General features: G+C 27.0%; 1 protein-coding gene across 2 annotated transcripts in view; it reads left to right on the forward strand.

The window, feature by feature from the left end:
* Positions 1 to 11,292, forward strand: part of LOC142332842 (uncharacterized) — a 103,055-nt gene extending 91,763 nt beyond the window's left edge. For both annotated transcript variants that reach the window (XM_075379487.1, XM_075379494.1), the window contains 3 exons: positions 3,163 to 3,296; positions 6,914 to 7,057; positions 8,022 to 11,292. In XM_075379487.1, coding sequence (XP_075235602.1) covers positions 3,163 to 3,296; positions 6,914 to 7,057; positions 8,022 to 8,092 — 349 coding nt within the window. In that variant the 3' untranslated portion in view covers positions 8,093 to 11,292. The remainder of the gene's footprint in view (positions 1 to 3,162; positions 3,297 to 6,913; positions 7,058 to 8,021) is intronic.
* The last annotated feature ends 1,940 nt before the right edge of the window (positions 11,293 to 13,232 follow it).

Below are 13,232 nucleotides of genomic sequence, written 5' to 3' on the forward strand. Positions count from 1 at the left end.
AATCTAATAGCCAGAGCTCCATATACTTTTCAAGATGGCCTTGCTGTAGATTAAAGCCTGAATTGGTGACGTAAAGGAAGTGGCACTAAGATTTTCATAATCTTAAAATAAGCTAGAGTACAGTTGCAATTAGCATGTAAAGCATCATATTGCGTAGACCACTGGAACTCTGGCACATCATGAAAACTGCTTACATCATTCTAGTGATTAAGTAAGAACATTAGGAAAAATTAGCACATTTAAGAGTTTCTTTGAACTGCTATTGAAACCTTTATGTTAACTGAAGGCTAAACCTAGGGGTAGAAAAATGTTACTTTCATCCTGATTTGATGTTACCTCATTTGTTGTTTTAACAAAACAGATCCCGTTCAAGGGAATAAATATGAATAATAATTATAATTAACTGAATGAAAAGTTTATTTAGACAAAAACTACTACTAAATTATTAGAGTTGCAAATACCAGAAAGTTTAGATGGGCAATAATATGAAATGAAGATAAGTATAGTTGGCTTAGAAATAATTGCTTTACATAATATGACTTTAAAATATGTTAAAATACTGTGATATTATATGTTATGAAATTCATTCTTGTGACATATTATATCACATTGTGACTTACCTCTCATTAGCCACATTAAAATTATAGATACAAGTTAGAGGTATGAAACATCATGTGCACATGATGTATTTAAGTCTTAATTGTTCTAAGAGTTATATATGATATCTGCACTTGATATTGTTTACCTCAATAAAATTTGTATTTTCAGTCTTTTTAAAGGTAGCTTTCTCTGGAAAGATCATAAAAAATACTATATTATTCACTCGTAAACCCATTTTTGACAAAAAGGACATGGTGTCTACCTCTGGGCTCAGATATAATAAAAATGTTCGAATTTATAAATTATAAATTAGTTTATCCTCAAAGTGGTTGTAATTAAATGAGTAATATATTGTTTATACATTAACTTTAACAAAAGTCTTTGATTGTCAGTTGTGATTAATTATCTGCCATTTAGCTTTTTATGACTTTTTCATTCCCTCAATTATCATTCATCTTGCTGTTTTTTCTTACTTCAAACTAATTTTGCCATTACTATAATAGAGCATTCATTGACAAATATCATCCTAATGTGAATAAAAATAAATGTTGGTAAAAAAAAAAGGTTTTTTAGGAACCAAGTGAAAAATTTAGAAAAGTGATTATTGTGGAAGTTTGTTAATTCTCAGGTATATTCATACTCATTTTATGACTATTGGTTTTGACATTATAAGTTTGATTAGAATTTTACAATTAATTGGCATTATCGTTATCATTTGTAATAAACTGTTATTGATAATAAAACAAGTGACACAAAGTAGACACTAATATAATGTGACTGTGGATGACACCTACATATCCTTAATTCATAGCTTTTTCATCAGTTGTTCATAAAATGAAAGCTGATCAAATTCAACATCAAAAAATTGACTTTGTTACTCAAGATTTAATAATGCTAAAATGTAGTAGGATGATGTAAAATTTCATACCAAGCATTAAGGAAAAAGGATATAGTAAGGAAAAAATTAGCAAAGTAAAATAGCACAGTGCTATTTTACTTTGCTATTTTTTTTAAATATTAAGCAAATTATAATAGGTGATTTACATAGTATTACGTAGGAGCATTATACAGTTGTTACATTATGCAGGCAAAGTGTTTATTTTCTTAATTTTTTAATTTTGTTTATATCTTTAATACAGTACTATTTTTTTATACCATTGCAGTTAGTAGGAAACAAACATGATTCATATATGTAATTCCTTTATTTGCATATGGTAAGTGTTAGTAATAAAATCAAATTTCTTGAACTTGTTTTTTATTGGGTTATTTTAATCAGTTTACTCAGATTCAATTTTGTACATTGTTTTATAATAAATTTTATTCATTTATAGTCATTTAGCAAAGTTTTTGTATTACACATGTAAAAAAAAACGTGTTTTTAGACAATAAATTTTACTGTTTTATGTCAGATATTATGGAACCTACTGGAGGTCTAATTCTGGAACCTGTTTTATTCAATTTGTCAGGTCAAAAACTATAAGAAACCATCAAGTTTACCCCTTAATTTGTGTTCCTAGAATTTCAATATGTTTTTATTTCACTTTGCTCAGGAACCAAGGCCAAATATTTTGCTAGCCATAACTCACTAATGGAGCATTTCCAGACCCATGTTTATACAAACTTTTTTCATTACCTTTGCTAGTAGAATGAGCTCAGAAGGACCAGTAACACTTAGTAAATCACCTTGTATGAGCTAGTTGTGTCAATTTTATATTTTAACTCTAGTGACAGGCTAATAAGAAAAATAATTATTTCTCCTTACAAGTTTAAACAATAAAAGAGCGCACAATTCATTATTTCTAGAACTTTAGTGTCATTCAGACACTAAAGTTCTAGACAATAAATTTGTATTTGTTGTCTTGTTTGCCTACATATTACTTTAAATTACATATTAAGAATGTATGACATTGATTTTAACTAATTATAATTTTACCTAACTTTAGGAATGGCCTATTTTGCATAATATAGATATTGTATTTAAATAAATTAATTTATCAAAACTGTATTCAGATTAATTTTTTTTTTTTTTCTCTTATTACCTCTTTCATTTTTGTTCTTAAGGAAAAATTTTAAGTAATCTTTCTGTGTGAATTTTTGAAAATAGAATATGCTCAAAAACCATTCATAAATTTGTTTAAAATCTAACCCTATATGGCCACGATGATTGTTAAAAAAAATTGTTATCAACAGATACTAAAAAGATTAAAATGTTGCAGAAAAAGTGCATGATGTAGAATTGAAAAAATAACTGCTGGCAAAAAACTAAGCAGTATCTTTAGACAATCCCAGGTAAAAAAACTTTTGGTTTGTAGGTTTAGTAAGTGTTATTTATTTAGTTCTTTATCTTTATTTATTTTTTATTATAATTTAAATGTTCCCATTTTTACTAATTATTCAGTATTTATTGATGTAGTAGATTGTTAACAATCAAAATAATCATCTAAATTTTAGATTTTAACTGAATTTACAAATGGTTTTTGAATATTTACTATTTCTGAATTTATTTTATTAACTATTTAGCATACCACTGCCTTTGCATTTAATTTTTTTTTTACTTTTCAGATTTGTTTTTCATGATGGAATGAGTACAAAATTGGAAGATAAAGTTATGTTTCCATTTCATGGTTTAAACTTGTCTACCTCTGTTTCCTACACAACTGTTTATGATTTATATGCTTGTGTCTGTCATATTGGTGGTAATTATTGCATTAAATTTGTTTTAAATTATTTTCTCTCTCTCTCTCTCTCTCTCTCTCTCTCTGTGTGTGTGTGTGTGTGTGTGTGTGTGTGTGTGTGTGTGTGTGTGGGTATTGGGTGAAATGGTAGGATCTTGTACCCACCCATTCGCTAAAAAAAATCTAGATCTTAATGATTATGTGTCATTTGTAAATCATTTATATATTCATGTAAATTGTTTGTTCTACACAGTACTCATAGTACCTACCAAGATAATTTATATTACTTTCCAGTTTTGTGTAATTTACATTTACATTTTTTTGTAAATTAAAAAACAAGGTGGTGTTAAAAAAATATTAATAGAATTTCTTAAATCTACTACTAGAGGACCATTTCAATTGTTAAACATTAAATAAATAGAAAAATGATATTGAAGTAATAATTATTTAACCAAAGAACAATAAATTTAAAGTAGTGATTTAGACTGTTAAGCTAACTTATTGCTTGCAGTTGGAATTGCCTAATTTGATAATTTTTTTCTTTTTGAATAATAGGTAAGTGTTTTTATTTTTATAAATTTTAATAGAAATATTCATTCTCTAGCATTTCGTAATTACCATTCAGTTATTAATACTATTTCATCAGCATCATTTATGTATACATTCCTTCAGTATCTACTGATTGTGGTTGTTTAACAATGAAAATGGTACTTAGGTTTAGATTTAAGTAAATTTATTTGTGATTAGTGTCCACTTTATTTATTTTCAAATTTATTTCAAAAACCACTTTGCGTATCTGTCTTTATATATTTATTATTATAATATTGTCTCTTTATTTATTTTTATAAGTTGGTTAATTTCAATTTTATCAATAGTACTGATAAGTAAAAATAAAGCAGTTACTTTATGACATTGGTATAGTGATAATATAAATGAGGAAATCAAGAATATTCCAATATATTTGTGAGATGAATTATAAATCTATAGTTAAGAATGATGATGCTTTTATTGTACATTTTATACTAATTATTAGCAACTTTTGGAGAGTAATTATGTTATAACTGATCACAAAATTTCTTTATTACTCTTTAATGAAAATGAGGTTAATTGTAATGATGTGTTGGTTAAATTGGGTTTCTAAAATTGAAAAGATTTGTAAATGAGTTAAAAACATATTAATTACCAAAAAAAGAATGTAAAAGTAGTAGAAATATCAGATTGTAAATTTAAAGAAGTTAATGTAATTGAAATTATTTTAAATTTTGTTGAAATTGCATTCAACAAAATTCATTTACTTTAGAATAAACTGTGTATTCTTCAATCAGAAATCTGTAATATCAGTTTAAAGCATTATGGAATGGATTGTTATATTAATGGCATTTATTTATAGGTAACTGAAAACCTTTTTATAAACATCAGGTTTCTGATGACATCTTAATTCATCCTCAGCTTATTTCTTAATTTCATTCTGTATCTTAAAAAGTTGTTGGATTTAACCCCTGTCCCTAAATCATTGCCCTCAACTCCAGTGTATTGTAAAATCACGATCACTAAGTAGGTCTGTTCCTGATAGCTTAAAGGATTGTGTAGAAGTTTTTCACAAGTGCAATTTAGTTTTTATGTAATCTGGGACTAATGATGTGACTGCAGTTTCCTGGGCTTATGAGCAACCACTAAAGGATAAGAGTGCTACTCATATCATTTATATAATTCATAACCTAATATAATTCTTAGTACATTTCATTGGTATTACCTGCCACAGTCCAAGGGTTGCTGTTAATAATAATCTAAGGGATATATAAATGCTGCTTTCAGCATTTCTTATCAAGACATACTATTTTGAAAAGAAGTTGAACCATTAGTTCATGGTGAGGCATTTGATACTTTAAATTTAATTAGTACAACCTGTTATTAACCTCAGGTTGCACTTAAATTTCACAGGAAAAAGAACCTTATTTGTCAGTTTTTGAATTTTTTTTTTTTTTTATTGATGTTGGTTGGTACTAGCAAGTAACCCAGTCGGTGATGGTAATCTTTTGAAACCCTTCCCTGATCACTGATAAAATATTCTGTGTGCATATAGAACACTGAAATTAAAATTAATGAGTCTTGTTGTAAATGATCTGATACTGTTAATTGTTTCATACAAAGTGATGTCAGTGAAATAAGTACTAGTGATGAGTGTTTTTGATTGTATGTAGAGTTTACATAATTACAACCCTGCAATGCGTATTCCAAAATAAAACCATACAAATTGTCTTTGTGTTATGTTTTTGGTCTACTTTACAGTGTTTTTTTCTAAAGAGTGTGTTGATATTTCTGACTTTAAAAATGTGTTATTGAATGCACAAACAAAACATAAAAACACAAAAGGACTATTACGTCAAGGATTATTTGCAGCAACAGAATAGGTTTCTGTAGCTATCCTGCAAGAAATATTTAGCTGTGTGAATTTTGAAGTAACTTTAAAAACCTAGCTCCTACTAGTTGTAAATTAAAGAGAACAGTACAGTAGTGAGATTGCTGTGAAATAACAGTAGAGGTTATAGTTGACAATAACATTACATATCTACCTGATGGAATTTACTAGGTTTTTCAACACCTAGCCCTGATTGCAACACTGCAGTTACTTAACCTACCATTAAGTGTCTGTACTTCACACCCAATTATGATGCCAGACCTTACATGCTACATCAGCTGTTATATTGGCAGGACTGTATCCTCTCAAGAAGGGATTTTCTATATGTAATTGTGTATGACTTGAACAGGTTTTTTTTGTTGAAAATCTAAGTCCAAGATGTCTTCAAGAAATACCAGAAACAACCTTCTTTGCTTCACCTGGCACTACACCAAGGACAACTGATTTTTGATATCGAGAGCTAGCCAGAGTTCTTGATTTTTTATATCAAGTTAGAGATAGTTCTGGAGCAGTTATTGTTATTTGAGAACAATTAACCCTTCCATGTCATCTGTCCTATTAACAACCAGTGACAGGTGAAGATGAAGTATTGGTGGAACATCCACTTTTAACACAGTTCAACTGGATGTTCCAAGTTCATATGTAGTTAAATGTAACTACAAAGTTTGACTTATGAGAAGAAATCTAAGGAATTCAATTTTTATGGTAGTAGAGCATAAAATCTTTAATGATACCATGCAACAGTAATCAATTGCAATGGTGTATTCATTTTAAATTTTCGTAATTATATGAATACATCAGCTAGTTCTCTAACTAACCTCTGAACTCTTTCATTGTTGATGGCATTTTTACATTAAGCATTGGATATTGTTAAAACATGGCCCAGCATCTCAATACTTTCTACCAGAAATATTACATTCTTCATTAATCTTGGGTATTTAATCAAAAACCACTGACCCTGAATAATATATTATAATTTATAGATTCTTTTTTTTAGTCCATAATTAAAATACAGGTGTGTGTATGAAAAATGTCAGGAGTAATTGGATATTTAAGTTTGACAGAGTAAGAGATCAAATAACTACTAGCTATTCATTACAAGAATATATGTCTGATATTCAAAGAAGACTTCATATATTTTAGGTTATTAAACTAAATTCTGTGGTTTTTTTTATAAATACTTAGATAATTCCTTTTCCGTATACTGATTTTTTTACAGGAGTATCAGCTGGTCACTATACAGCTTACACACAGCATCCAAAAACTGGAGAATGGCATTATTACAATGATGATGTAGTTATTAAACAGATGCCTCAAGAGGATGATTACAGTAATGCATATATTTTGTTTTATAAAAAGAGAGGTGTGTTAATTTGTCACTATTTTTAATTAGTTTCAGATTTTTCTTTTAATTGTTACTTTGGCTGATTTTGATGAACATCATTTACTTGATAGTTAATAACCAATAGATGATTAAAAGCCCATAAAATGATAGTATTGGTTTAAAGTGAGTTATATGGATCAATCTTCTTATGGAAGACAAGCCTGTTTTGTTGTTAATCTCTATTATGAATTGTACCCATTGTTTAAGTTCTGTAATTTACAAAAACCAGTTTAATTAAATTGACTGTTTTTTCTTGTTGTTTTATATTTATTTTGTATTTTTTTTTTTAAATTCGTTTTCAGAGTTTCTTTAAAACAAATTACTGTTTCCATTACCTTGTAAATTTGTTTTTTCTGATTTCATGGTTATAGTTTATTCAGCTCTGCTTTAAAATTAGGTAGATTTTGATGGTTTACTACAAGAAAAATAATCACTCTTCATTCTAAAGGTTGCTTCTATTTTGAGGTCTTTATGGTTTAGCAGAATCATCACGTTTTATTTTTTTACTCTCATACTGATCTGATTTTCTGATAGCTTACTGATATTTTTTCTATCACCATCATTGTTATTACTAATCTATCAAAATGAAAAAATAATCTTCTCAGATTAAAGTGATTTTTTACAGTTAACCAGAACAGATTAAAAATAATCTATTATAATATGTTTCTTCTGATGGCTCGCTATAAACAAATAAATAAAAATTTAAGTAAACATTGAGTAATTAAGAAAGTGACCAATAATAATAATTCCATTTAATAGAATCCCTATTAGTCTTAAGTGTTTAAAAATAAAATATAAAGTGTTAAAATAAATGAATAAAAAATAGCCTTTTTTAATTACTACTAAAAAAATACATTAGAGCAATATCATTCATTATATGTACATATTAAGAATTATTAATATGGAATCTAGTGTTATTAATTATTTATGTATTTATTTTTAGGGCTATCTGTCGTTTCTGAAGTGAATGTTAATGATGGTGGAGAAGGTTGCAGCTCATATAACACAATATAATTCTTTCAGCAATAAAAAAATATTTTTGAATGAAATTCTATTTCAGTATACAGAGCTGCATAATAAAGTTTTAATGATTTTTACCATACTTCTCATAAGATTATTTTCAGTCCAGGTAAACATATATATATATATATATATATATAATATACATGTGTGTATGTATATATGCATAAGTTTATCAGACATCATTGTTTCAGTTAATAAAAAAAAAATGGATTTCTGTTCATATTTAACTGTCAGGATCTGTATTTAAAAAAAATATAAATGCTTATAATTTATTATGATTAATTGAAGAATTTTTTATCTCCATTTTAATTTTAAAATACATTTTAATTTTCTTTTCATGTTGTGATTATATGTTAATTATTATAATATTTGTATGGTTTTTATATTCCAAAATTAATTTCATTTATAAAATGGTTTTAAGCAGGGTTATTATCATTATTTTTTTAATTTGTAGAATATTTAAATAAAATTAAGCAGTTTTAATTCTTATTATGTATTACAAATTTTACAGAAATCTCTTTCTGATTATTGTAATAATAGAAACTGCTTCCTAAATAAATTTGTTTTGATGCTTTCAAATTTTAGTTATTGTGAACATTGTGAAATAAATAAACTTTTAAAACCATTTTATATTATACAAATTAAAATATTGTTAGTTCTTTAATGTCATTTCATTATTGACTTTACAACCTTTTTGTAGGTTGAAATAATGTTTTACCCAATATATATACTTTCTATTTAATTTTATATATTTTATAATTATAAATTATTCTACTTATATATAGACACTACAGCATGAGTGAGGTTAAAAAATGTGCGTATTACTTACATAAGTAGCCAATAAATTTAATAAGAATTATACTTCTTGCTCTAACACTCAGTACATACTGCTGTTGATCAGATAATGAATAATTATAGTAATGAAAGAAATTGATAATGCTGACAAAACACAAAAACAAAAACTATTTTCATAAAGCTGTAAGGATAATATGTAGCATATGATGATAAAATATTTTCATAATGACCTTGATGATAAAATAAATAAACATGTAGTTCTGTGTTTTGTTTTTAGTGATCTGTAAGGAAAAGGGTACATTTTCTTTTACTTTTTTAGTTACAAAATAAATGAAGAGTCTAATTCCAAAGTTGATAATTGTCCAAACAACACCACTTAAAAATTAATAAAAATTTATTTTTATCCTTATGTCAAAGGGAACTGATTAAAATTATTAAATTCTCATTCTAAATTTTTTTTATTTACATAAATTAAAGACTATGAAAATAACTTTATAATGAGTCAAACAAATGTGCATAAGCTTGTTTTAAGAACTGAGAGCTTTTTTAATGAAAAATAATTGTATAGTTATTAAGATTAGTAAAAAATATTACCAGTTAAATAAAACTGAAGAAATTAAATTGCTGATATTTTATTAATATTTTCAGTGACATTTTGTTTTGATCTGCCTGAGTTAATTTTTCTTAAGAGTTGCTTTCAGAGATCATGAAGTTTTATAAATAAAACTAGAAACTATATCCAGTACCTGCAAACAAGATTTAACCTCTAGAGTTGCAACAGTCAACTTATTCATTAAATTTGTAAAATTTCTTATTTTGGAATGAGCTGTTCCATAAACCACTATAAATTATTTTTCCTTTTTGATATTTTTCAAGATGTGTGATTTCTGTCATGATTCTCGTTTAAAATTTTACCATTACGTATACAGCCTCTAGATTTTTCTTTTATTTATGGCTAAAAGGAAAGAAAATGTACACTCAATACTGAATCAAATCTTCAGCTGATTGTAGAATTGTTGTAACAGTTCTGAAATTTAATTATTTGATTTCCGATTATCTTTATTTGGTCTAATTTTGGTAATTGAAATTTAAATCTATTGTTGCTTTGAAGCGCTTGTCCTTGTGGACTTGGTGCAATTTCCTTGTATTTTAGTAAGCATTATCTTGTATTTAAATAAGCATTTCAACATATCTTACTACTGAAAATAAAATATTGTCAATAAAAATAAAAATGTATATAAAAATTGTCTTTTTGTTAAAGTATTATCGTAACTATATACATACACACCCACCTACCCTGTTCCATTTTAGCCATGCTGGGTGGGTCTGGGTGTACATAATCTCAACATTTTCCATCCTCCCTTCATTTCTCCTGTCCCATATGTCACCAGATGTTATCCTGTTTCCTCCTTGCTTTTTTTAATCCGTCTTTCCATATCACATTTGGAGATGCTCTGGATCTTCCATCCATCTGTAGTTCTTCCACTACTCTGGATAGCCTTTTCCTTCTTTTTAACATGTCCATTCCATTACAGACTCATTCCCTCAACTCTGTTCTTTACACTATCCTCTTTCATCATCTCTTATATTTATATTTCTCACCAAATGTCTTCTCATTTTCCTTCATATTGCTCATTAAAACCCTTGGAAATTTCATTTCACACTGAAAGTTCTTTCAGTCTAGGTTTCAGGATGAAGGTTTTCAAAATCAGTTCAATAAATTTACACAAGTCTGTTAAATACATGCTTTTTCGTGGTTAAAAAAAAATTGATTTTGTTTATGAAAGGGTACAATAGTGTGTCGCAGATATTAATAGCTTTTTTAGCCAAAATAAGTTAAAATGAAGGAGTAATTTTTTTTTTTATTAACAGATAATGTTATTAATTCATAAAGTTGAAGCTGCATATCTGATACTGAAAAATTTACCCCTCTCTACTAAAACTTTTCTCTGAATTGTTGGGGTGTTCTCACATATTGCATTTTATACATTGTTATGTACTTATATGTTTGTTGTATTTTTTTTTATCTCAAAAATATATCCCACCTTATATAAGATTACAGACTTAATTTACACCACCTTAAAAGTTTTTGATGTTGATCAGACTCAAGTAGAGTTGAGGCCTCTTTAAAATTATTTTTTTTTTGTGGTTTATAAGATGTTTTAGATTTAGAATTGTCATTTTTTAATTAGTAACCATATAAAAATTCATGTTAAAAAAATTGGATAAATGCCACTTTGGATCTTGGACTATTAAAATATCAAATGTTCATCAGCATTATTTATTAATTAATTATTTGTAAAAATTTGGATAAATTTTTAGGTAAATTGTTAATCTTTCTTTTAAATTCTTGTATTTGAAAATTCTTTTATGTTACAATAAAGCAGTTATATTTTGTCAGTTTTTAATCATTTATCATGTATACAAACTTCAGCACTTTAACAACTGCATATCCTGCAAGATGTTTTTTAGCTACTGAAAGAAATGAACACCTGAGATCTGTCAATTTTTATATAATAGTGTTCTAAAAAGTAATTTTATACCAAATTAAAAACTGTTCTGTTCTCATAAAATGCTACTATTTTTATTAGAGGAAAGAGTCTGTTAAATTCATGCTTTTTCAGTAGTTAACAGAAAATTATTGATTGTGTTTTTGAAGAGGTGTAATAGTGTGTCATTTATTAATTTAAATGTCAGGAAAAGATTTTTGAAAGTATATGTTTGGAGTGTCACTTTATATGGAAGTGAAAGTTGGACAATCGGAGTATCTAGATGAAAAGATTAGAAGCTTTTGAAATGTGGTGCTATAGGAGAATGTTAAAAATCAGATGGGTGGATAAAGTGACAAATGAAGAGGTGTTGCGGCAAATAGATGAAGAAAGAAGCATTTGGAAAAATATAGCTAAAAGAAGAGAGACTTATAGGCCACATATTAAGGCATCCTGGAATAGTTAATATTGGAGGGACAGGTAGAAGGAAACAATTGTGTAGGCAGGCAACATTTGGAATATGTAAAACAAATTGTTAGGGATGTAGGATGTAGGGGGTATACCGAAATGAAACGACTAGCACTAGATAGGGAATCTTGGAGAGCTCTGCATCAAACCAGTCAAATGACTGAAGAAAAAAAAAATAGTGTGTCTGCAAATATTAATAGTTGAACAGTTAACTTTTTCAGCCAAAGTAAGTTAATACATAGGAATAATTTTTTTTTATTGATAGATATTCATTATGTATGGAGCTGTATATCTAATACTGTAAACATTTTTCTGTTAATGGTTTTATATTTACATATATAAAGAGAACATTTCAGTAAATGCTGTAACACAAAATAAAATTCTTATTATTAATGAAATTTTCTTTGATAGTTATATTTATAATTATTTTGTACTAGTTTTCAAAAGATACTAAGAAATATACTTGGATTTTAACTAATTACTAAACCATTTTCAGTATGAAAAGCTTCTTTTTTTAACATTGTGCAAAGCTGTAGATATAAGTATTTTTATGAAATTTTTGATAATAAAAATATTCTCCTTAAATGATAAGATACCATATTTTTTTCTATAATATTGCTAAATAGAATAGCTGTGTTTAAAGGAAAAAACTCAAAAACCATATTTGTCAGAGAGAGAGCGAGAGAGAGAATAATACATTCATAAAAATATTTCAAGGCAACATGATTATATGATAGGAGGCATTTGTATGTTGGGAAAGTTGATAGGGTTAAATGTTAGTTCAGTATTCAAAAAAAAAGAAGAGATTAAATATGGATATTTTATGTCCACATCTTATGACAAAAAACACAATAAAATTTTTTATTTCACATAAACTTTCCTTAAGCTACTTTTATACAATCTGACAAGTTTCTTTATTCCCAGTTAATATTCCTTCACTACCAGTTTATTGAGATTGATAGCTACAAGATCAGGAGTTGTAGGCTAGATGATCAAAAATTTTATGAGTACTCAGTTTATTTATTTTTTATTTTTTTTTGAATTCACTAATTTTCTAAGGAGCCACCTTGCATAAATGTTTCCTTAAAATTAATAGTGTTAGTGGATAATGGCATAAGACAAATTAAATATTTCAAACAAATAAAGAATTTTCATCAAGTGTGATGTACTGAATGTGTTTGATGAATTCATCAGCATGATCCATAATGACAGATGGGAGACAAGTTTCATCATCATGATGTTCTCTTCATATGTTAAAATTTTGACTATTGCTATAATACTGATGATTCATGTATTACATCTGTAAACTTCCTTGAATTGACGATGAATATCGCACAGTCATGTTTCTAGTGTAAGGAAATCCAATCACAGCTCACATT

Source organism: Lycorma delicatula, chromosome 1 (genome assembly GCF_047948215.1).
Source record: "Lycorma delicatula isolate Av1 chromosome 1, ASM4794821v1, whole genome shotgun sequence".
In the NCBI taxonomy this organism is placed as follows: Eukaryota; Metazoa; Arthropoda; class Insecta; order Hemiptera; family Fulgoridae; genus Lycorma; species Lycorma delicatula.